The sequence below is a fragment of the Scyliorhinus torazame genome, chromosome 19, assembly GCF_047496885.1.
Source record: "Scyliorhinus torazame isolate Kashiwa2021f chromosome 19, sScyTor2.1, whole genome shotgun sequence".
In the NCBI taxonomy this organism is placed as follows: Eukaryota; Metazoa; Chordata; class Chondrichthyes; order Carcharhiniformes; family Scyliorhinidae; genus Scyliorhinus; species Scyliorhinus torazame.
The window spans coordinates 77,751,253-77,776,485 of record NC_092725.1 but is presented as its reverse complement, the minus strand read 5'-3'; the positions used below and the strand labels follow the sequence as shown (position 1 = coordinate 77,776,485).

The 25,233-nt window shown below is 45.4% G+C and overlaps 1 protein-coding gene across 4 annotated transcripts in view; it reads left to right on the top strand.

The window, feature by feature from the left end:
• The first annotated feature begins 386 nt into the window (after nucleotides 1–386).
• LOC140396241 (protein FAM118A-like) overlaps nucleotides 387–25,233 on the top strand; it is a 106,682-nt gene continuing 81,835 nt past the window's right edge. Inside the window, exons 1-3 of one of the 4 annotated variants that reach the window (XM_072484574.1) lie at nucleotides 391–857; nucleotides 10,446–10,527; nucleotides 17,450–17,499. In XM_072484574.1, the coding sequence (XP_072340675.1) occupies nucleotides 17,456–17,499 (44 nt within the window). In that variant the 5' untranslated portion in view covers nucleotides 391–857; nucleotides 10,446–10,527; nucleotides 17,450–17,455. Of the gene's footprint in view, nucleotides 858–10,445; nucleotides 10,528–17,449; nucleotides 17,500–25,233 lie in introns of all 4 variants that reach the window. The other 3 variants (XM_072484576.1, XM_072484575.1, XM_072484573.1) reach the window with 3 other exon arrangements.

Sequence of the window (25,233 nt, the reverse complement as noted above, 5' to 3'; positions counted from 1 at the left end):
TTCACGTTGTAATTTATATATCGTGCTATCTAATGCAGAGCGACGTGAATGCTTAAGTCATCAGATTTGTTTTCCAGGGACACCTGGATAAGGCCCTATCTGAATTTTGACATTTTATTAGCAGAATTTTGTAATGATGACAACCAAAAATATTTTCTCGTGATCGAGCTACATGTAAATACGAAGATAAAGCCTGGCAGTGGTGCCAATTTCATACTCGTGGTTAAAATAAAGGGATTAAGGCTTGGGAATGGATGAAATGGTGTCGCGGAGAAGAACAGTCACGGTCGTAGCATCCTCTCGACCTTTCACTCGTCTTCTCTGGAAGGCTGGTGGACGGGCGGCGGAACCTTTCTTTTGGTTCCGTCTACTACTGCGCGCACGTCGAGGAGGACTTTAGGCGGACAAGGTGTTGGGCGGGCATTTTGGGTCCGTGTGGCGATTCAACTGAAAATAATCGGGAGATTTGAAATAAGTCCCGCGCGCGACGAGTGACGTTAGTCCTCTCGTGGCCACGAGCAACCAGGCGAGGCGAAGCAACCGCTGGCGCTCGAGCACGGCAGGAGGGCGGAGCCGCCAAGGGGTCAACAGCTGGGTGCCCAAGCACAACGTAGAGCCGACCTGGACACACATACCGGCTTCAGAACAAAGACCCTGAACGCACATTTAATTTCCCTTCTCACACGTGTTTTTGCAGGCAATACACTTAGTACTTTATCTTGCCGAGAAATAGGGAAGGACGCGCGGGGCTTTTTGCAACTGCCGTCTCAACATCCTCTCCGAGCTTCCGCCCGCTCCCTCCTGCCGTTTGAGTTCACACTCGATCGTTCTTTCCGAGAGGAAGGAAACAAATGCAGGTAATTATATTTTTGGCATGCGAAGAATCTGATATGCCGATGATTTGAATCGTTCCCCTCTAATTGTGAACGGTTTTGGCCCCAGTAACTTCAAAATATGTATTTTTCAATGTTTTGAGCTGGATGGTATTTTCTTTCTTAAACTTTTAAGCCGAATTCAATATAAACAACCCCCCCCCCCCCCCAAGATTATTTTTATCTTTTTGCTTTTCTGCAGGTGAGCATAAGTTTTCAGAAGGCTCTTGGCAGCTGATGTTCCCATGACTTTATTCCCCTTCTGTACTACTGGTGAATTAAATGCTCCAAAGTTTTGTAAGGGGGATTAATGTATGTGACTGTGCTTTTGTAGACTGCTTAAAATATATAAAATATACATCTATGATGCATCTAGGTTTCATTTAAAAAATGTATTTGTGGGCTTTACTGGAAATATTCATTGCCTATCCCTAATTGCCCTTGAAGGTTCATTTTTTGGCAACTGAGAGACTTGCTTGGTCAGCTCAGAGAGCAGTTGAGTCAACCACATTGCTGTGGGTCTGGAGTCATGTGTAGACCAGATTGATTAAGATGGCAGATTTCCTTCCCTGAAGCAGTGCTGTTCAATAGTATTTTGATTCTTGTGAAACACAAAGTAAGAACAGGAGTAGGCCATTCAGCCCTTTGAGTCTGCTCCACCATGGCTGATCCTCTACCTCAATGCCATATTCCTACTTTCACCCCATACCTCTTGATGCCCCTTAAAATCTTGAATACATTCAATGACTTGCCCTCCACAGTCTTCTGTGAAAGAGAATTCCACAGGCTCACTATCCTTTTAGTGAAGAAGTGTTTCCTCATCTTGGTCCTAAATGGTCTATCCTGTGTCCTGAGACTGTCCCCTGGTTCTAGATTCCCCAACCAGGGAAAACATCCCCTGCATATAGTCTGTCCAGCCCTGTTAGAATTCTATATGTTTCACTTGGGTCGCCTCTCATCCTTCTAACTCTGCTCAATACAGGACAGGTTGAACCAATTTCTCCTCATAGGACAGCCCTGCCATGGCCGGTATCAATCTAGTAAACCTCCGCTGCATTTCCTATATTGCAACCGTGAAATTGGTGAAACTCTGGTCACCATATTTTTACATGATACAAAACGATGCAACATTAATAAAGCACAAGTGTGTTTGAGATTTTAAACCATCATCAATAAAAATTGATACCCTCACTGCCAGAATCCGGTTCAAAATAACTTTGCAAAACAACATACATGCAAACATACAAACTCAGATAACCCTTGATTCCCATGTTAGTCAAGAATTTATCTACCTCTGCTTAAAAATATTCAATGACCCAAACTTCACTGCTCTCTTCAGGAAGAGAATTCCAAAGACATATGACCCTCTATAATAAAAAGATTCTTTAGAAATCCAGCTGTCCTGCAAAGCAAGCCTGTGGTCTCCACTCCCAAAGGAAGGTGACAATTCTATTAACTGAAGTGTTCTGTTTCAGTGTGTAACAGTTTATTTTCTTTTTAGATCGAAGAGTAAACTTCCTCTATTTGATCAAAAATGATGCATTAGACCAGGGGAGGGAGAAAAAGCAAGCAATCTCTACCTGTTGGCTTCTGCACTCCGACTCCTGCCTTGCTTGCTATTTCTGTGTCCAGACATTTAATAGACCTTCAACTCATGGGCCAACCTCCTGTAATCTTTTCTTTTACAGCATTAGTGCCTTATTCCTTTCAATTACTCATTTGACAGATCTATTAAGATGAAGGCTGAACATATTTGCATGATGTTGCACCATCTCAGCTTGTCAAAATTGCACCTGTCAACCCTCAATGGCCACCAGACATCTCAGCTGTTTTGTGAAAGCCTCTACCAGCTGAACCAGTTCTTCAGTTGGCATTTCCTGTGTCACAAGATTCCCTAAGAAAATTTTCATGCAATTGGACTGTTACTCTTCTGAAGGCTGACCCTGCTTTCAAAGCTCTTCACATAACGGTGCTATAGATCTCAATGTTTCAGCAATTTGAGACCGTGAGGGAGAACAGGAACAGGGAAGGTAACAAACAGCAGACTACTTGTTTTATGAACAAGAGACCCTTTAGCTTCCAGGTCACTTTGAACCCAACAGATGAACTGTACTCTGATAAACATGGTCATCACCAGTCAGCTCTCAAAGGGGAGAGCAGCCTATGGTCCTCTGGGACTGTGGCAACAGTTACTCAATTAAGGACAGATGGCATAGCGGTCCAGCCACCCACACTCATCATCACCACTGCAATTTTAGTACAGATCTGTATTGTGTGGCTCTAAAAATGAACAGTGTCAATTCACCACACATTTGAGAATGATTCACCATGTGATGGGCATCTTGGACAAGTCTGCCCTAAAGGGACGTTGGTGAACCAGATGTTTTTTTGTGACACTCGGTAGTCACATGGTCAATTACAGATACAACCAACTGTGTTTATTCTAGATTAATTAACTGAATTGAAATTCCTCAGCTGCCATGGGGTGAGATGAGGGGAGGGGGTGGTGCAGAGGTGATTTTGGACTTGCTTTTGGTTCATTAATCCAACTTCTGGATTACAGTTGCCATTATATTAATCACCCTGCCACTGTTCTCGTGTGTGGTGATTTGTGATCTGAAATTCTTATTTCCCTTCCTCCAGTGGAGACACTGCAAGTCTTTCCAGATACAATCCAAGTTTGTAAGGATATGGCAATTTGAATAGTGATAATTGTTTCAGTGAGTATTGCATTGAAATGTCATGCACAATATTTTAGAGGGAATTTATTTTACAGCCTAAGCCTCCCCCTTCATATTTCTGTCAATAGTTTAAGACAGCTCAGTGTTTTAGCACAGGTCGAAACAGCAGCCCCTCATATGGTCTAGTTGTAATGGATTGCCAAGCAAAGTTCAAGAGTTTTTTTCAATTGCCAACTGAGCCCCAAAGTGTGTGGCAGCTTTATAGACAGTGGTTTGCTGGGAGCGGGGTGAGAAAATCTCACTTGTGCTGATTATATTGATATGGAGTTTCATACTCCGCTGCCTGTTTTGTAAGTTCTGTTCCTTTATTGAAGAGTCTCTGAGACAAGGCCAAGTCAGAGGAATAATCACCCTGAAAGATGTTTTGAAGTTCAGGTGTTTGGTAAGTGTCATTGTGGGAATGGCTTCAATGCCACTGCACACAGCTGAAACTGAAATTGGAAAGAAGTGCTTTTTGTGCAAAATTAAATTTGTTGGTGATATTTTAGCTATTGTTCATTTTGGCATTAACAGGATGATAGTGAGGAAGGGGGATATAAATGAAACTTTTGACATAACCCCATGATATCAGGAATGTCTGGGAACTCTGGAAGGAGACATTGAATCAATGATGGGAGTTTGGGGCAGCCTGATGATTATCCCAATGGCAAGCTCTGCCAACACAGGACCGATTTATGTTGCAGGAAATAAGGTACATGATAGAACCTGCCCTAGAACCCTTCACTGCTGTGGTGAGTGGTAATAACTGGAGCATAGTTTCCCAAGTGACAACATATGACAATGCCAGCATATAAAGGAAAATGGAGTTGTGATTTCTGGATAACTTGCCAAATCTCTTGCTGTTTGAAGAAGGACCATGTTAGCCAAGGGAGTATTTTTCTAGTTTAACCAAGAATTCTTCCTTTATGAAAAGTTGACATCACCTTGGAGAAATGCTACAGAGAAAGCTTTAGCCTAAGACCTCACTGCCCATATTGTGTGCTCCATCTTGTACACTTGTAAATTTCAGATTTACCAGAAATATCAAATTACACTGGGATCTGTAAATAAAAAAAAATGCATTATTTTTGCAAGCACTATATTATGATCCCAGGCCAGACCCGAATATTGGCTAGGATACTGAACCGAAATTCCAATATTCTAGTTTATTTGAAAGACTGTGCGGAAAGAATGATTCGCTCCAGGAGTGATTGCATGAAGAAATAGGGCATGGTCAAGCACTATATTACGATCCCAAACCAGACCGCAACATTGGCTAGGAGGCTAGGATACTGAACCGAAATTCCAATATTCTAGTTTATTTGAAAAAAACTGTGCGGAAAGAATGATTCGCTCCAGGAGTGATTGCGTGAAGAAATAGGGCCAAGTTATTGAAAAAAAAAAATCAGACTTTTAACTTTGCATCTAAAAAGAACAGTTTACAATTTACATCTTAAATACTACTCAGTTTCCCATTAAACAGCAAGAAAATAAACATCCAGATCTCAATCTATTTTACTGTGGGGGAATTGTGGACTCCGCATCAAGGCAGATCAGAATTCAACTCTTCCAAAGTTTCTCCGCAAACTGCCTCTCTAATGCTCCACCCAGCAATGTCCTCATCTCCCTAAGCTGAAAAACAACATATCGCTGCAGGCTGCAAAGCACATTAACTCCCCAGGGTCTTCCTTAGGCAAACCACTATGCATTAACCCTGACTGAAAAACACATTCCTTCATCAATTTCATCTGCTGGCTGCTAAAACATCCATGCCCTGCAGAGAAAAATCTTTTTAAGCAATCATGTTCTAACCTCGGGCTTTTAATCCTTAAATTTCCCGCTGCATTTATAATCCAATTTCCCTAACATCTTCCAATCATCACAATGTGTAGCAGATGTGGATTGCTGTACATGGGAATATGCTGAAGAATGTCAGTAATGTTGGTAAAGGACTGTCAGCTGGAATGTTCTGACGATGGTATAACCAGCTTTATAATGCGTACCTGCCTATTGGATGACATTTTTTTCCATTATTTTTCTTTTCTGTGCTGCTAGACAACAGTCACCCCCTTTCCCCTCTTACCTTTACATCTAAGATCATGTTCTGGATTGTTTCCATTATTTTTTTCAAGGTGTCAGCATCCTTAGTTCCCCTGAGGACGGCTACAGACCTTGTGATGATGAAATGAATGAAAATCGCTTATTGTCACAAGTAGGCTTTAAATGAAGTTACTGTGAAAAGCCCCTAGTCGCCACATTCTGGCGCCTGTTCGGGGAGGCTGGTACGGGAATTGAATTGTGCTGTTGGCCTGCCTTGGTCTGCTTTCAAAGCCAGCGATTTAGCCCTGTGCTAAACCAGGTAGTCTGAGATAGTGAATTTCAGGAATTTTGCCTCAGTGATGATGAAGGAAGACCAAAACTATGTTCAAGTCAGACTGATGTACGACTTCAAAGGGAATTTGAAAGTGATGAGCTGAATTCTTTCCTGAGGGCATGGATCATGGTGCCATTTCTGTTCAGTTAATTGGCTGTCTGCATGCAATCTTGTGGCGGCCAGCAGGTTAAGAACCATGAGGCACAGAGGCTATCCAATTAAAGAGGGAGAGGTGTGTCCGATCCCTGGTCTGAGGCTGCAACACTGGTGGCGAGTTTAGTGTCAGGTGATGCTCTGGCTGGTGCCACATTTGAAGGGCTGCCAGCCCTGCATTAGTTGCTGCCTGAATCAAGGACTTCCTTGTGTTCCTGCTGACTTGAGTGGTTCTGCTCTTGCCTCCTTTACTGAATTCTCAAATGAGCCAAGGAGTTCACTGAAAGGCCACAGCAACCTTGACAGTAGGAAGACTTATAATGGCTCCCCCAGTCCTCCATGCTGCAAGCCCAGAGGTCCTCTCACAAGGAATGGGAGGAGGAGAGGGCTGATGAAGCAAAACTGGTTGGAGATTGCAGAGATGTAGGGGTTCATTAAATACCCTGGGAATGGATAAAATGCTAGTCCAAGAGTAGGAAAGAACAAATATTCATTTGAGAAATTATGTCAACATGAGAGAATTGGAGGGGTGAAGTATTGAATGGGGCAGCTGCAAACTAAACCACCCTGGTTTCTAATTTACTTGGATTCAGAAACTCAATAAATGGTTTAAATTAAAGAAGCATACTTTTATGATTAGGAGATTATTCTTCGCACAAAAAGTGATCAGCATATGTAATAAGTTGGGTGATGGAGTCGGGAATTCAAATACTCTCATCATTTGATAAGCAGTTGAATGCTACACGTGCATGGTCTTTGTGTCACTTTGGATAGATGATTTGAGCTGAGGTAAATGACTTCCAGTGACATCATGTAAGATGCACAAACAGTGGCTCCTGGTTAAGCCCTTGTTTTCGATCCCTTTTACCAGTTTTTCGGGGGAGTTTGATGACCAACCGCCTGTTGTGGGTATAGAGAACAGTTCCTCTCTCCCGGTGACAGGGGTACGCTGAGATGTGGCCCTCCTCCCACAAACCTAAAAAATAGGATCTTTTTGCCTGAAAAAATGCCAGCTAACACCAAAAAACATCCCCACACCACTATGACAACACGACAGAGAGAAAAATGCCAAACAGGCAATCCAGAGAACGAGTGGAAACCAGTTGTGGAAAAAGCCTGGACAAGAAAACGACCAAACCAGCCAACGCACGAGGCAGCGAAACCCGAGCCTCGTCAGAGCGAGAGGGACCGGCCTGCCGCACGAGAAGCCCCCCCACCACACCAGGGAATGGGTGGAGGATGTTTCTCTCGAGAATTGAGAGAGAGCATCAGGAGGAAATAAAGTTGGACATCCAAACTGCGGTGAAGGGTGCGATTGCCGAAACGATGGCGACGATGCAGGTGGCCCTAGATAAGGCAGAAAGGTGACTGGAAGCCCAGGAGGAAACGATCAAGGAGCTGGAAAGGGCTGCAACAGATCAGGGTGACCGGATCATCGCCCTGGAAAAGGAGGTCGCAAGGCTGGTCGCGTCTCAAGGGAATTTAAAAGGGAAAATTGAGGACCAGGAGAACTGGACGAGGCAGCAAAACCTACGAATCGTGAGCCAACGGAGGGGTTTGAAGGTAGGAGCCCCATAGACTGTGACCCAAATGCTGGGCATTTGGGAAGGGATAGCCTCCACAACCCACCAGAAATTGACCGAGCACACCGGTCGCTTTGCCCAAAGCCCAAAATCGGGGAACAGCCGAAGGTAATAATTGCCAAGATGCACCCGTACCAGGACTGGGAATGAAATTAAAAACTACCTGGGAAAGGCACCGGATTCAGATTTATCAGGACATTGGAGCCGACCTAGCCAAACACCAGGCCAAATTTAGTATGGTGAAAGCCACACTGTACAAAAACGGCGTAACGTTTGGGATGCTGTACCCAGCCAAGCTCTGGGCCGTATGTTAGCACAGTTGCTTCACTGCTCCAGGGTCCCAGGTTCGATTCCTGGCTTGGGTCGCTGTCTGAGTGGGTTTCCTCCAGGTGCTGCGGTTTTGTCCCACAGTCGAAAGATGTGCAGGTTAGGTGGATTGGCCATGCTAAATTGCCCTTAGTGTCCACAAAGGTTGGGTGGGATTACTGGGTTATGGGAATAGGTTGAAAGTGTGGGCTTAAATGGGGTGCTCTTTCAAAGGGCTGGTGCAGACTCGATGGGCCAAATGGCCTCCGTCTGCACTGTAAATTCAATGTTCCAAGGCAGGGAGCACTTCACGGCCCCTGCGGACGTGGACAAGGTTGTCGTGGAGAAAGGACTGGATAAGTGGCACCAGGGACAGCGATGAAGAGACTCTTGATGCTTAGTATTTTTTTACATTCTGTACAACCAACTGAACCGTCACCAGGTGTACTGCCTCGTTCCGGGGACGAAAGAGGAAAGAGGTATGAACGAGTTTAGCAGAGCATAGGAGAAGGTGGGGGAATGGCAGACAGGGAGCCCAGGGATTGGGTGACGGGCGAATGCTCAATTAGCCCCGGGAGGGGGACCCCCACACTAGCGAGGTAGCTAGCCCCGGGAAGTGTGCAGGAGAGCGAGTCTGCGGCGTGTCTCCTGCAAGGGGGAAAGTGCCTGGGGGCAGAGGGGGTGGGGGTGGGGGGGTGGCAGACATTGGGAATGGGGGGTCAACCAAGGGAAGAAACGGGGAGGAGAGATTGGGGGGGGGGGGAAGCTACAGGATAGGGGAGGAATGAAGATGTGTTGGGGGGGGGGGGGGAACAAGTCGCCACAAGTGGCTTGTAGCCCGCCTAATGCCCTCTGACGTAGGGCATTAGGCTGGCTACAAGATACATGTGGCGACTTGGAACAAAATGATGCTGCAAGCAAGGACTTTGGTGGGTCCCTGAACAAAAGGAAAACCCCAGAGCACGGGCCCGACCTCCTGGGGAGAACCGTGGCCATCTTGGATGGCCCCCTAACAAAGGGAAATACTATAGTGCAGGGGTGCGTCCACCAGGTTAGTATAGTTGATCCCCGCAGGAGCCCCCCCCCCCCCCCCCCCCCCCAATGTCACCTGGAACGTCACGGGGCCTAATGGCCCAGTGAAGAGATCCAGAGTCTTTGCCCACCTGAAAAGTTTGAAAGCTGACATATGACTGTGGGTAAGTAAGGGCTGGGTGGGACAGATCTACCATTCCTGTTATGGGACGAGGGCCGGGGGGGCAGCCACACTGCTAAATTAGAGGACGATGATTATGGCAACAAGGACGGTTACGGACCCAGTGGGATGGCACGTCATGGTCAGCGGTGCTCTGCATGGTATTCCTGGTTAATGTGAACGCTTCGAACTGGGACAACACAGAGTTTGTAAAGAACATAGAACTGTACAGCACAGTACAGGCCCTTCGGCCCTCAATGTTGTGCCGAACTAGTCTGAAACTAAGATCAAATCAACCTATTCCCAATCATTCTAGTGCACTCCATATGCCTATCCAATAACCGCTTGAAAGTTCCAAAAGTGTCCGACTCCACTACCATAGCTGGGAGTGCGTTCCACGCCCCAACCACTCTCTGAGTAAAGAACCTACCTCCTATATCTTTCTTCACCATGAACCTTATAGTTATGACCCCTTATAACAGCTACACCCACCCGAGGAAAAAGTCGCTGAACGTCCACTCTATCTATCCCTCTCATTATCTTATGCACCTCAATTAAGTCACCTCTCATCCTCCTTCGCTCCAATGAGAAAAGCCCTAGCTCCCTCAACCTTTCCTCATAAGACCTACCCTCCAATCCAGGCAGCATCCTGGTAAATCTCCTTTGCACCCTTTCCAATGCTTCCACATCTTTCCTATAATGAGGTGACCAGAACTGCACACATTACTCCAAATGTGGTCTAACCAAGGTCTTGTACGGTTGCAGCATAACCTCACGGCTCTTAAACTCAATCCCCCTGTTAATAAATGCTAACACACTATAGGCTTTCTTCACGGCTCTATCCACTTGGGTGGCAACTTTCAGAGATCAGTGGACATGAACTCCGAGATCTCCCTGCTCCTCCACATTCTTCACAACCCTGCCGTTAACCCTGTAATCCGCATTCAAATTTGTCCGACCAAAATGAATCACCTCGCACTTATCAGGGTTAAACTCCATCTGCCACTCTTCAGCCCAGCTCTGCATCCTATCAATGTCTCTTTGCAGCCTATGGTGGGGGGATGGTGTTCTATCGGAAGGGGGTGGTTTTAATTGTTGCGGGCGGCAATTTATATTTGTTTGCTGTGGTTGTTGATATATGTTTTATTGTTTGATTGTTGTTTATGTTTAAAATGTTAACAGTCTAATAAAAAATATTATTAAAAATGACCTTCCACATCAGTTCTGATTTTGAATTTCACACAGGGAGATAGAAGCGAATAGAGTCAAACGAAGAGCTACCGACAAATGTCCAAGGACAAAGTAAATTTGTGTTTATTACTGCCAGGTATGGTCTCTTTCTAATAAGTGTATAGCATATGAAAGTGGACTTAAAAAATGTTCGACCAACCATTTTCTCCAGAATTTAAGGATTTTTCTATATATGTTCACCCCTGGATTAACAGCAGTGTGGAGATGTGGGCACAAGCAGGTTCACTGTGGAGCATTGCGTTCAAAGAATCATAGATTCCCTACAGTGCAGAAGGAGGCCATTCAGCCCACCGAGTCCACAACCCCACCCCATTCCCGCAACTTAACCCAACCTTTTGGACACTTAAGAGGCAATTTACCATGGTCAATCAAACTAACCTGCACATGTTTGGACTGTGGGAGGAAACCGGAGCCCCTAGAGGAAACCCACTGTGACACTGTGAGAACGTACAAAACTCCACAGAGTTTGAAATTGAACCCGGGTCCCTGGTGCTGTGAGGCAGCAGTGCCAACCACTGTGCCAGCGTGTTGCCCCGTTGTGCCAGCTGACTCGATGCATCAAAATAGCTGACTGAAAAGTTACATTTGGGGGTATGGGTGGCTGTGGGGAAGTAGTAGTGACCACTTGGGTTAAAATGCTTAATCAATTAACTTCCTTCCATCGTTGGATCAGAAGTGGGGCTGTTCTCTGATGATTGCACAATGTTCACCATTTGCGACTCAGATACATTATGATCATTCCCCATACCCTTTAATCCCTTTAGCCTCGAGAGCTATATCTAAATTCTTCTTGGAAACAATGTTTTGGCCTCAACTGCTTTCTGTGGTAGCGAATTCCACAGGTTCATCACTCTTGAAGAAATTTCTCCTAATCTCAGTGTAAATGGTTTACTCCATATCTTTAAATTGTGATCCTTGGTTCTGGACTTCACCACCATTGGAAACATCTTTCCAACATCTACCCTGTCTAGTCTTGTTAGAATGCCATAGGTTTCTATGAGATCCCCCCCTCTGAACTCCAGCGAATATAATCCTAACCAACTGAATCTCTCTTCATTCGTCAGTCCTGCCATCCCAAGAATCAGCCTGGTAAACCTTCGCTGCACTCCCTCTATAGCAAGAACATCCTCCTTTAGATAAGGAGACCAAAACTGCACACACATTCCAGGTGTAGTCTCACCAAGGCCCTGTATAATTGCAGCAGGACATCCCTGCTTTTCTACTCTAATCTACTTTCTATGGCCAACAATCCATTTGCCTTCTTTACCGCCTGCTGCCCCTGCATGCTTATTTTCAATGACTGGTGTACAAGGACACTCTGGCCTCGTTGCTCATTCCTGTCTCCCAATTTATAGCCATTCAGATAATCTGTCTTCCTGTTTTTGCTACCAAAGTGGATAACCTAACATTTATCCAAATTAAAGAGCAGGTCAGAGTCGAGAAATCCTGCGGTGAATAACTCTCCTGACTCCAAAAGGCTGTCCACCACCTACAGGGCACAAGTCAAGTGTTGGCAGAATATTCTCCACTTTCCACAATAACACTGAAGAAGCGCAACACCATCCAGGACAAAGCAGACTGCTTGATTGGCACCCCTTTCACTCTCTTTACCACTGCACAGTGGTAGCAGTGTGTACCATCGACATGATGCGCTGCAGGAACTCAGCAAGCCCTCTTTGACAGCACATTCCAAACCCATGACCCTGACTATCTGGAACAGGGTTTCCCAAACTTTTCGAGCCGCGGCTAAGAGAATCAGGGAACCCCAGGCATTCTCATAATGTTGATGCCCCTTTTTATATCTGTGCATAGATAAGGAATTATCAAGAGGCACGGGATCCAAAGTACATTTGCTAGCTATGTGGCCCCCTCGCATACCCTGGCCAAGCCACCCTCACACGACCCTGACCTTTAATGCCTGGAAGTAGCACCCATTTTCGGAGTGATAATCTAAAAAGTTCTCGTAATAAAAGATGACCGTTTGTCATTTTTAATGGGAGGAGTGATGCTGAAAAGCTGACACTCATATTGGACACATGCATCTCCCCCATGCACGCCTGTGCCTTCCTCTCCCTTGCGAGTTTCCGTGCCTTCCACTCCTTCGCACATGCCCTCTCTTGCGCATGCCCTCGCCGCCGCCCACCGGTGCGTCTTTGCGCCCGTCCTCCCTGTTGCCCTCTCCGCCGTGTCTCTCGTTGCTAACTTTTGGTTGGCTCTTAAATCGTAATTTGCTCTGTTTGTTTAACCTTTGCTCTAGAGTCGGCAGGTATCTTTATGATACCGCCACGAGGTTCAAGTTCAAGTAATGATCAATAACTCAACACACTAATTAGTAAGATTCAAATCAAAACACATTTATTATACACAGTAAATCACTACTCGTGCATAAACTCTACTTTCTAGACTATTCCTATCACTAAAAGGCCTATATTTAGCTTCGGAATTGGCTCACCAGGTCAGGGGAACAAATGGCCTTTAGTTCAGGTCCTGAGTCTGCAGGATTCAAAAGCTGGTATGGACTGGTAGATCGGAGCGCCTATCTCGTAGCGAGCGTTGACTTGAGACTTACTTGGTTGGTTGGCGGCTGCTGGACAGTTCACTCTCAGGGGTTGCTTCGCGTTGCTGAGCGACCCTGTCAAGAAGGACGATTTGAACTTGGGCATTTACTTTATAGTCCCCCGGGGCTTCCCGCCCTTCGGGGCGGACCCCGTACCTGGTTCCAAATGATTGGATTGCGTTCTGGTCACTTGGATCGATTTCTCCAATACTGGAGTTGTTCCCTGATCGCTGGGCGGTCCCTAAATGTCTGTTGGCCTTCCTTTGTCTTGGCTCCTGCTGGCGCCGAGGAGTCTGGCTTGGCTTTATTCACCTTAACTGTTGCCATTGTGCCTTGGAATCGCTCATTACTATGCAGATAGCTGCTGCATTACTTGCAGATGGCTGCTGATTTCAGTGCTGTCTGGTTGTTTTGCAGGTTTCAATATACATGATTTCTGCACTTGCTAGTCTTTGCCTGTGTTGGCTGAATTTCCCTTCAGCCTTTGCGGTTCTCCATTTTAAGTCGGGAAGTGGCCAACCCAGGTGGCTACACTCTCCCCCCCCCCCCCCCCCCCCCCCCCCCACCACCACCACCACACACCCACACCCCACATTGCACCCCCTACTTCCACTCTCCCTGCGCCAACAGACCCCCCCCCCCTCCCAACTCCCATTGCCCCTGTTATGCCACCCGCCCCCTCCCAGCTCTCTCTGCCCCCCCACCCCCGCGGGCTCCCACTCCTCGCGACCAAGTGTGGTCTGGATCTCACCCAAAAAGCTGGCGGAGAACACCCCATCAAAGTTGCCTGACATGGTTTTTAGAAATGTTTTGGTTGAATCGCACCCTTTGCCTCACAGCCGCCTCTTCCACTGCCTCGCAGTCACGCTCCGAGGCCCACTCTCCCCAACATGCCAGTGTCCACACATAACCTGGTATGGAGGTTTGAGTTTTGTGCTGTTCCCAGCTCGTCCAGTCAGAGGCTGACTTGATTGAACAAGCAGATCTGCAGCAGTTCCCAGATTTAACAATGAGCCTGCCCAGTAGTGGACTCCCTGGGCGGCTGCCGCAGACCCGTTTGCAAACGCATGATTTAGAAGGACAAAAGCAGCAGATACATGGGAACCAGGCCATGTGGATGTTCCCTTCTAAGCCATCCACTGTCCTGACATGGAAATATTGGTGTTCCTTCACTGTTGCTGGGTCAAAAGCCAAGAGTGCCCCCTCCCTAACAGCACTGTGGGTGTACCTACACCACATGGACAGCTGCGGTTCATGAAGGCAGCTCACCACTGCGGGATGGATAATAATTGCTGGGCTTGCCAGCGAAGCCGTTATCCCAAGAGTAAATAAAATGAAAAACCAACAAGGGCAATAATGTCAATATGTCCTCTGATATTATTTGTGTGGAGAAAAGGAGCGTCTGTATAGTTGCTGGAAAAGAAGAAAATGTTTAAAAAAACGAAAAGAAACTGGAGGAATTGCTTCCTTTAAAAAAAAAGAAATAAAGAAAACCAGTGAAAGCTTCTACAAGTATATAAAAATGAAAAAGAGCAGCTAAATGTGATTTAAGTATGGGGGCAGCACGGTTGCGCAGTGAGTCGCACTGCTGCCTCACGGCGCCGAGGTCCCAGGTTAGGTCCCGGCTCTGGGTCACTGTCCGTGTGGAGATTGCACATTCTCCTCGTGTTTGCATGGGTTTCACCCCCACAACCCAAAGATGTGCAGGGTAGGTGAGTTGACCATGCTAAATTGCCTCTTAATTGTAAAAAATTAATTGGTACTCTAAATTTATTTTTTAAAAAGTGATTAAATATGAATAATGGACAACAAGAAAATGGCAGACTGAACAAATATTTAGTATGACCTCACAGTAGAAGACATAAAATACATTCCAAGAATAGTAAGAAATCGAGAGGTAAAAAGGAGGAAACCTAAAACTATCTCAATCAAGGGAGAAAAAATAATGGAAAATTAATGGAATGGGACTAAAAGCTGACCAGTCCCATGGACCTATTGGCCTGCCTTCTAGCCTCTTAAAAGAAATGGTGACAATAATAGTGGATGCAATGGTTGTAATCTTCCAAACTTCCATGGATTCTGGAAAGGCCCAAGTAGAACAGGAAACTGCAAATGTCCTATTCAGGAAAGAAGTGAGACAAAGCAGGAAATTATAGGCCAGTTAGTCTAATATCTGTCATTGCCAAGATACTAGAATCCATTATTAAGAAGGTAATAGTTGTGCATTTAATAAATCATATAATCAGGCAAAGCCAATATTTTTCATGGAAGGAAAACTATATTTCACATATTTATTCGAATTATTTAAAAATGTAAAACGCAGGGTTGATAAAGGGGCATGACTAGATTCAGTTTATTTGGATTTGCAAAAGGCATTCCATAAGGTGCTCCATAAAAGGATACTCTACAAGATTAAAGCTCATGGTGCTGGGGATGATATATGAGCATGGATAGAGGGTTGGCTAACAGGAAACTGTGGATAAATGTGTCATTTTCAGGATGGCAAACTCTAACTAATGGGATTCCTCATGGATTAGTGCTTGGGCCTATTTAGAATCTATTTTCCTGACTTGAAATAAAGGACCGTACTGTATTTTAGCTAAATTTATTGATACAAAGATAGAAAAGCACATTGTGAAGAGGATACAGTGGACCTGCAAAGGACTTTTGATATGCTAATGAGTGAACAAAGATTTGGCAGATGCCGCAAAATGTGGGGAAAATGTGAGCATGTCCACGTGGGCAGGAAGAATAGAAAAGCAGAATATTATTGAAATGGAGAGAGACTGCAGAATGTCGCAATTCCAGAGGGATATAGGCATCCTTGTACATGAATCACAAAGTGTTAGCATACAGGTAAAGTGAGTCATTCTGAAGGCAAAAGGAATGTTGACATTCATTGTAAGGAGGTGGAGTATAAGAGTAACAAAGTCTTGCTGCAACTATAGGTGATGTCATGCCTGTGGAGATTGTTTTGGTCTCCTTGTTTCAGGAGGTTTCTGAAGGCAAAGGGAATGTTGACATTCATTGCAAGGAGGTGGAGTATAAGAGTAGGCAAGTCTTGCTGCAACTAGGTGTGGTCATGCCTGTGAAGTTTGTTTTGGTTTCGTGTTTATAATAATCTTTATTAGTGTCACAAGTAGGCTTACATTAACACTGCAATGAAGTTACTGTGAAAATCCCCTAGTCGCCACACTACGGCGCCTGTTCGTGTACACTGACGGAGAATTCAGAATGTCCAATTCACCTAACAATCACATCTTTCGGGACCTGTGTGAGGAAACTGGAGCACCTGGAGGAAACCCAGGCAGACAAAAGGGAGAACGTGCAGACTCTGCACATACAGTGACCCAAGTCGGAAATCGAACCCGGGTTCCTGGCGTGTGAAGCAACAGTGTTAACCACTGCCACTGTGCCGCCCACATTTAAGGAGATATGTTTTTGCATTGGATGCTGTTCAGAGAAGGTTCACTAGATTGATTCCTAGGGTGAAGGGATTGTCTCAAATGAGGATGTTGAGCATGTTGGGTCGATACTAATTGGAGTTTGGAAAAATTAGATCTTGTTGAAAAGTATAACATTCTGAGGGGGCTTGACCGGGTAGATGCTGAGAGAATTCCTTTTGTCGGGGAATCCAGATCGAGGGGGCACAGTATAAAAGTAAGGGCCTGCCATTTTAAGACTGTGATGAACAGGAATTTCTTCTCCCAGGGAGTCTTTGAAATTCTCTTTTCCAAAGAGCAGTGGAAGTTGGGTCATTGAATATATTCAAGGCTGAGCTAGACGGATTTTTGATAGACATGGGTGCTGAGGGTTTTGAGGGGCAGGCAGGAAAGTGGAATTAAGGCCAGAATCAGATAAGCCATGATGTCATAGCCTTATTGAATGGCGATGCTGGCTCGAGGGGCCAAATGGCCTATTCCTGCGCTTGCTTTTTTAAATCTTAAGATCTCCATAATTCAATATTATCCTTATACATTGCAGATGGAAAGTTGATCTGTCTTGCTAGATGACTAGTCCAAGGAGTATAAAGGCAGGACTGTGTCTCTTCCCAACATTGGAACTGTTGAGCTCTAAATTATAAGAGCAAAAACACAGTGAACTTGTAGAAGAATAGCACTGACTATACTTTCTACATTAAAATATGTATAAGCTTTATTGAATTATTCAGAAACAACAAAACTTGTGTTTCCTTTGTATATGTACTTTTACATTTTATTGGCTTCTGTCTATGTGTTCCCAGTTTCTAACTTCTCCCATTTCTCATGAATGGTCATGTACCTCAAATGCTGACTTTGTCTCTTCCCACAGACCTGTTCAGTATATCCAGCACTTTTGTTTTTATTTGATTTCCAGCACCCACCGTACTTGGCTTTTTTAAGACTGGTAGTGGGCTGATCTGACGTTGATTTGCGAACAAAGGCATGTTTTTATTTTTCAGGTGCACATGGATTTAGTGAATCCTTCTCGAACCCTTGAGCAGAAGTCCAGGTAAATACCCGACAGTGTAAATAATCCATGGTGTAAGGACTGATGTGGCTGATCCAAAAGAGGGTTTTAAAAAAAATCATATGCTTAGATGAATTCATGGCATTACTAAAGTTTTAAGGATAAAGGTAAAAACAAGGATGTAATGATTGGACAATGTCAAATTTATATTTTACATTTAGATTGCATTGTTTTAGGTGCAAGAAATAATGAGGTAAATTAAGAAACCTCAAACTAAGTCTTAATTTCAACGCATTGAGCGTGCAGGAGGATGATCGAGCACTCAGAATGAGCATACATTGTGTTTGCAGTTTGGGAAGAACATGCAAAAACGGCAGGAGTGCTGATTGTAGCAATCTGCGTAAAACTGAGATAGATAATGCATTATGATTTTATAACAAGCTGAAAGCTAAATATAAAAAAGGATAATTTTTCAGATGGCAGACATTTGTTGCATCAGGTGCTGAAGTGTGTGAGAGAAGTTACATGCACCTTCCCTGATGTAGAGTTCAAGTTGTTAACCTGAGACTTGGTAAGATTTAATTTTTAAGGCCAATATTTAGCATGAAAAATGGAATTGAACTTCTCTGATGCAGCGTCAGATGAGAGAGATGTGGAAAATGTATTGATTTTTGTATCAGTTGGCTAGTTGACAAGTTTTCTTGTTTATAATGGCATAAAGTTGAAATTTAAAATCTTGATGCAGAAGTTTTGGCTCATTAGGTAGATTTATTCTTTTGAAATATGCCACAATGTCATTGGGACAAGCGGAACAAGTTTGGTACACATCCAATGTTATTTATTGTAAATGACCTTCTACCCTTGCTGAAATATTGGTATGCACTGTTCATAACTTTTCTGACTATTCACTTCAAATGCACCAAACATTATGCGCAATACATGCTAAATTTGTGATTAATGAGGATGCTTATCAGTTTCATGACTTTGAAAAATGATTCCTATCTCCAGCAGTAAGTGGGAGAAATTGTTAAAATTGTCTTATGAATGTCAATTTTAGTCTGGACTTTTAAGTGAGATGACCCTAAGCAGATGCTTGGTTTGAGAGTTAGTGGGAGAACACAATCTCCCATCCCAGTTGTTATTTCTGACATTAGTTACAGGGTTATTGGAAATCAATTTTAAGCAATGACATTGATTATGTTAAGTAGCTTACAAACCTTTTCTTGCTGTTTTGAGATTGCCCGGTTAATGTGCAGTCCAGATGAGATCCAATTATTTAAATTAAGCACGATAAACGACATAAGAATTTGGTGCTAAAAATCGGAGTTGTCAGTCATATATGATCGCACTCCCAACCCAGAGTCATCTAACACACTGCTGATCAGCATCCCATTTTTAACCTACTATAATCCTGAAGCCTTTTCAAACCGCTCCTGCTCATGCCCCAGCCTGCACCAAGTTCAGTTCACCCATGACCCATGTGCTGATGACCTACTTTAATTCTTACTTAGGCAATGCCTAGATTTGAAAATTCTGTTTGCAATCCCTGTTTTCAAATTTTTCTGTGGCGTCACCTATATCTGTTATCTCTTGCCCTACAACCTTCCCATTCTTAGTGCCACGTTTTTTCCGATAATGATACTGTGCTGCATCTTGGGATGTTTTACAACATTAAAGGTTCTCTCTAAATGCTAGCTGTGGGTTCAAAACACAGACTTGAACACACAATCCAAGCTCCCACTCCAGCGCCGTGCTGAGGGAGTACTGCACCATCTTTCAGATGAGACGTTAGACTGAGGCATCATTCGCCCTTTCAGATGAACACCGATGATCCCATGGTGCTACTTTCGGAGGAGGTGTCTGTCCTCCCAGTGTCTTGGAGAAGTTTATCTTTCAACCAGTGTTACTAAAAAGATGATTTACTTATCAAATTTCTACTTGTGGAACCTTACTTCAAATAGGTGCAACATTTCCTGTATTAGGATAGTTCAAAAACACTTAAACGGTTGTAATATGTTTTGGGATGCCCTGAGATCTTGGGGCGGCAAAATAGGAAAGTACATATTTCAAGTTATTTTGAATTAAGAGAACTAAGGATGGATGCATTAAGATGAGTTGAATGACTTTCCTATCCATAGTTATCTTGTGATTTTGAGGATGAAGATCTTAAATTTAATGTTTTGAGCAGCGAATTTAAGTCGGCAATGACTGGAATGGTGGAACAGCAAATAGTACTGAAATGTTTTTGGATAATTGAATTTGAACAAGATTGAACCTACAGGTGGAAAAGCTTAGCTAAGGATCACTGCAGCAAAGGGGTAGTGGTAGAAGTGGGTAAACCTCCAAAGGTGGAAAAATGTGACTTTGGTAATGGAGTTTGAACCTCAGCACTGGGTTTAATATTTTTGCACACTCCGGGATGGCCTGAGCAAGTGTGTCAAAAATTGATCCGAGATGGTGTCAAGTGTTCATAGTGGGCGCTGAAAATTATCACTTTGACAGATGGCTGGACAGGAAATAGATCAGTGACCAAGGAACAGAGTTCATATGGAGCTGAAAACGATGGCTTCGTGTTTTGGTCAGATTGGCAATTGGATGTGAAAAATAAAAGCATTGACTGTAGGATGTGCTCGCCAATTAATCATGTGTTCTGCTTGAGATGCCAGTACCCTACAGAAGTACACTGCATTCTTTTATACAAAACTCAACCATTCATGTTTTGTCCTACATTAAGGGCGTGATTCAACGTAAACATATTGAAGCGTATTTTGGGCGCAACTGGTGGGGTGTTTCTTGACGGCTGCATTGGCAAGATTGTAGCCCGTATCTAACGACACTTAGTGCCTGAAATGAGCCCCCACGCTTCTTGCCATTGTTGGCTGTCTCTACGTCTGGTTCGCCAGACTCTCGCTTCAGTGCCTCGCTGCGAACAAGAGGGAGCTGCTTTTAAACCGTCCCTCGCCAATCACTTCCAGTCAATGCACAAGCATGGCACCGAGCAGACCTGCTCCTCGCTTTGGGGATGTTGACCTGGCCAGGCTTCTCTATACAGTTGAGTGAGACAGGACACCCTGTTTCCCTGAAGGGGTCGGAGAACCAGCAGCAGGGTCACCAATACCACCTGGGAGGCAGTGGCAACAGCTGTCAATGTTGGAAGAAGACCAATGACTTCTACTGAACTGCAAGGGTAAGTTACCACGTCTCCTGGCATCAATTCTGCCTGCCACCCCTCAAATTCCCCAAACCACAACTAGCTGATATCTCGCACCCACCACATCGTGCTTGCTTCTCAGAACCCAATGGCACCCACCAGCACACCCTTTCATGTGCACCTGCTATAGACCCCCTGACCCATCGAGTGTGTGGCTCACTGTGCCCTCTCTATCTCCTTAGGATTGGGAGAAGATAGCCCATAATATGTGGGACAGGTCCAAGAGTGGGGGCGGAGTACCAGAGTTTAGAATCCTCATCCCCTATGAGGAACGGGCCTGGAGATCGCAGGGCTGTACGAGGAGAGAGCAGGCACTGAAGGTGTGCCGCAGAGGTGAGGATCCACTGCCCCTTCACGCAGATGACCTGCCTCAAGTGAGTTGTTCATGTCAAGTTAGTCAAAATGATCTCTCCCTCTCATTTGACCACAATTCGAGGACAGAGCCAGATGAGGCCTCTGGAACTCACTCCAGCTGCTCCTCGATCCCATCGAGACCCCTGGGGCCCTTTGGACACTGTTGGGGAGAATGAAACGCTGGGGCCTGCCATCAAGGGAACAACGGTGGTCTCCAGTTCTTTGAATCCCCCATGCTGTCAGCAGATGGACAGGAATCAGACTTTGGCATAAACTGAGGAGCACCAGAGCTAACCTCACGGGATGTGATCAACTCTTTTCTGCTTTGTATATTGACCTGCTGACATCGCCGACACCGGCCCATTACCCTGGTGTGATGTTACACAGACTCTTGGAGGGTGGAAAAGGGTAGTCAGGAAGGGGTGGGGGTGGAGAATGGGATGAAGGAAATAGGGAAGGGGGAGGGTGGGATTGGGGGAAGGTGGGGAATGGGAGGGGGGGGATTGGGGGGGACGGATGGAGATTGGGGGAAGGAAGGATTGGGGGATGGGGAGGGAGTGAGCTGACTGACGAGGCTTTGTCCAATGAGAATCGATTCAGGATAAGGTCCTCCCATGTCCTCCAACCATGCTGGATCCTTGCCGCCTGGCTGTTGCTCCTCCTCCAGGTCCTCCCCGGGCTCGTTTTGCAGTCCTCCTGAGACGAGGCTGCATATCCGTCGTCCTCCTCCTCCAACATGACGATCCGCTGCTGTTGTAGAGGGCACAGCAGACCGCCACAAAGTGGGAAACTCTCTGGGTTGTGCACTACCAGAGTGGTCCAAGCATCGGAACCGCATTTTGAGCAGTCCAATGCACTGCTCAATGATAGAATGGGTGGCAGCATGGACCTCGTTATATTGCCTTGGTTTCTGACCTTTCGTATTGGCATCATCAGCCAGGACCTCCAGCGGGGTACCCCTTGTCCCCCAAGAGCCAACTCTTCATTCTGGGGTGGTCCTCGAAGATGCCGGAGATCTCCTGTCATGCACGGTCCCTGGGAAGCCTGCGCAAACATGCATTATATGGAGATGGTGGTCGCGCGCAATCCGAACGTTCAGGGAGTGAAACCCCCTTCCTGTTAATGAAGGACAGTCCCTGATGCCCCGGTGCATGCAAGGTGGCATGCATGCCATCTATTGTCACCTGGAACTGTGGCATCCAGGCGAGGGCAGTGAATCTTGCAGCCCAGGCACCTTGGAGGGCCTGGTCCAGTTCAAAGTTGATATAGTCGGATGCCTAGGCATACAGGGCATCCGTGACCTTCCGGATGCATTGTGGGCTGTAGTTTGTGATATAACGTACGAGCCATGGAATGATCTGATTGCATAAAGTTGAGTGCTGTGGTGACCTTCACTGCCACCAGGAGCGGATGTACTCCTCCATGGTGCCAACGCAATCTCCTGTGGCACATGCTGTACTTCATCTCATTGAAAGACCAACGATGCCAACTGTCAACTTGGACCATTGCTGGCCTCCCCCTCTGGGTTCCTCCTTGGCCTGATGGGTGACCAGGTCTTCAGCGTATCATGCATGTGTGCACATGGGGTGTCACCTCCAGTCTGCCGATGCTGTTACCTTCTCGGGGGTCTGGCCGCCTGTCTCTGCAGGACCAATTACACCAGCCATACTGTTACATCTGTAAGGAATTGGGGAAGGAGAGAGAGACCATAATCAGTTCGGGCTTTCACCCCTGGACCCTCAAATCTCTCAAGCTTCCCCCCACCCTTGCATGATCCGCCTCTCTGAGTGCCATCAACCGAGCCAGTTCTGGAGACCCTCGCTTTGCACACTCCCCCTCGGCCACATCAGGAGCCCCTAGAACCCTGCCAGGAATATTAGGGAGACTGTGCTAAGGTGCCCTCCCTATACACCCTCCCTCCCTATCACACACTTACCCTATAGTCACTGGGATATCGCCAGTACCGAAGCCCAACTCTTGAGTGTTTGATTGGCTGCTACCTCTATGGTGCTGACTCTTTTAGTGTTCAGGCATCCCAGGTTGCTGGACATGCAGTGCACTAATCATCTGAGACGTGTGCCCATGAGAAGCCACTTGAGAATATTTTGTTTATTAAATGGTCAACAATAACAGAGATTCGAAAATGATCATTCAACAACAAGGAAACGCCACCATTCTATAATGGTACCAATACAAAGCTATATGAGCTAATTTTCACAAAATAACCAAACACACGGTATCACCCCTTGCAGATTCCTCAACTGAAACTGAGAAGCGTGACAATGTGTCACCATGTCCAGAACTTTGTCGTAGAAACGTGTTACTTTTTCCATCCTGGAGCCGCAGCTGTGCCCAATTTCACTGGAACAAAGTCCTGGCATCCACATTATACCACTGGCTCTCAAGGTGCCTATGAACATCCATGACTTGAAATGAAATGAAAATCGCTTATTGTCACAAGTAGCCTTCAAATGAAGTTACTGTGAAAAGCCCCTAGTCGCCACATTCTGGCGCCTGTTCGGGGAGGCTGGTACGGGACTTGTTTAAGCCGTGGTGACTTTTCCATTACATGCAGCACTCACCACTCCAGCAACAAAAGCATCAGGAATCTGCCAAAGCATTTCTTCAACTGCTACATCGGGTGGCCCATTTTGGTCTTTGTCATGCCCCAGGTCCCGCAGCGTCTTCTTGCTTCAAACCAGATTGCCTTCTGGACTCGTATGTCTCCCTGAGCCAGGTGTTCCCGGATCAGTTATCTTAGAACAATTTGTCCGCCCTAAATATCAACTCAACCTTATTAGTTTCCACTATGAAGAGGTGTTGACGTAGTGGTTTTGTCACTGGACCAATAATCCAGTGACCCGTGCTAATGCTCTGGGACCTGGGATTGAATCCCATCACAGCAGATGGTGAAATTTGAATTTAATAAACATTTCTATTGAATTTACATCAAATTAAATTCAGTCTAAAATTCAAAGTTTAATGATCATGAAACCATTGTCAATTGTTGTAAAAACCTATCTGGTACACTAATGTCAGTCTTGTCTGGTCTGGCCTACTTGTGACTCCAAATCCACAATGTGGTTGACTCTTAAAATGCCCTCTAGCAATTAGGGGTGGGCAATAAATGCTTTCATCACCCATCAATCTTTGTTTAAATATTTAGAAACATATCAATTTCCTTACCTCTCTGCTCCTCGCTTCCAATTGTCAGTCATGAGCTTATTTGGATGCTGTCAATGTTTAAGTTAGTGCATAATTGTTGCCATTAACACAACATCCAGATTTATAAAAGTAAAATGAAATGCTGTGTATTGTATTGAAGTAGTATATCAAGTGTGGTCAAATGACAAGCATTTTCTTTTGCACCATAAACCATCTAAACTTTAAACATAGTTGCCTTGATTTTTCTCTCGAACAAAATGGTTTCCACCATCAGCGGCGCCAACTTGACCTTAAACTTTTTATAAAACTTCACCGGGAACCCATCCGGCCCCGGTGCCTTACATCTTTCTGCATCTTTCCTATCGCTACCCTCACTTCCTCCAACCCTAATGGCTCCTCTAACCCAGTCCTCTCCTCCTCATCCACCTCTGGCACCTCCAAAACCTTACTCATCTCCAATTCATCCTCCAGCAGCTTCGACTTACATAACCCTGTATAAAAGTCCTCAAACACCATATCTACCTGCTCTGGAGCCACCACCACCCCATCCAGTTTCATCCCTAACCCGCACAATCTCCCCCGCTGCAGCCTGCTGATGGAGCTGGACTGCCAGCAATCGACTGGTCTTCTTACCGTACTCTCAGACACCACCCCCCTGTGCTCATCTCGACCTCCCTGTCCGAAGGCAGAAGGTCAAACTTCACCTGCAACTCCTTCCTCACCAATAGCCCCAGCTCTGGATCCTCCGCATATCTTTCATCCACCTCCAGAATCTCCTCTTATCAGCCACTGCAGCTCCTCCCGCACCTCCCTATCCACCTTCGCCTTAAATGTGATGACCTCACTCCTCACTACTGCCTTCAATGCCTCCCAAACCACTGACTGTGAGACCTCCCGATTTTGATTAAACTCCACTCAATCACCTTCTCCATTTTAATGCAAAGATTTGGGTCCACCAACAAGCCCACATCCAGCCTCCACGCCAGCTTCTAGGTGGAATAACCCATCTCTAAGACCATATCCACCCAATGCGGCGCATGATCCAA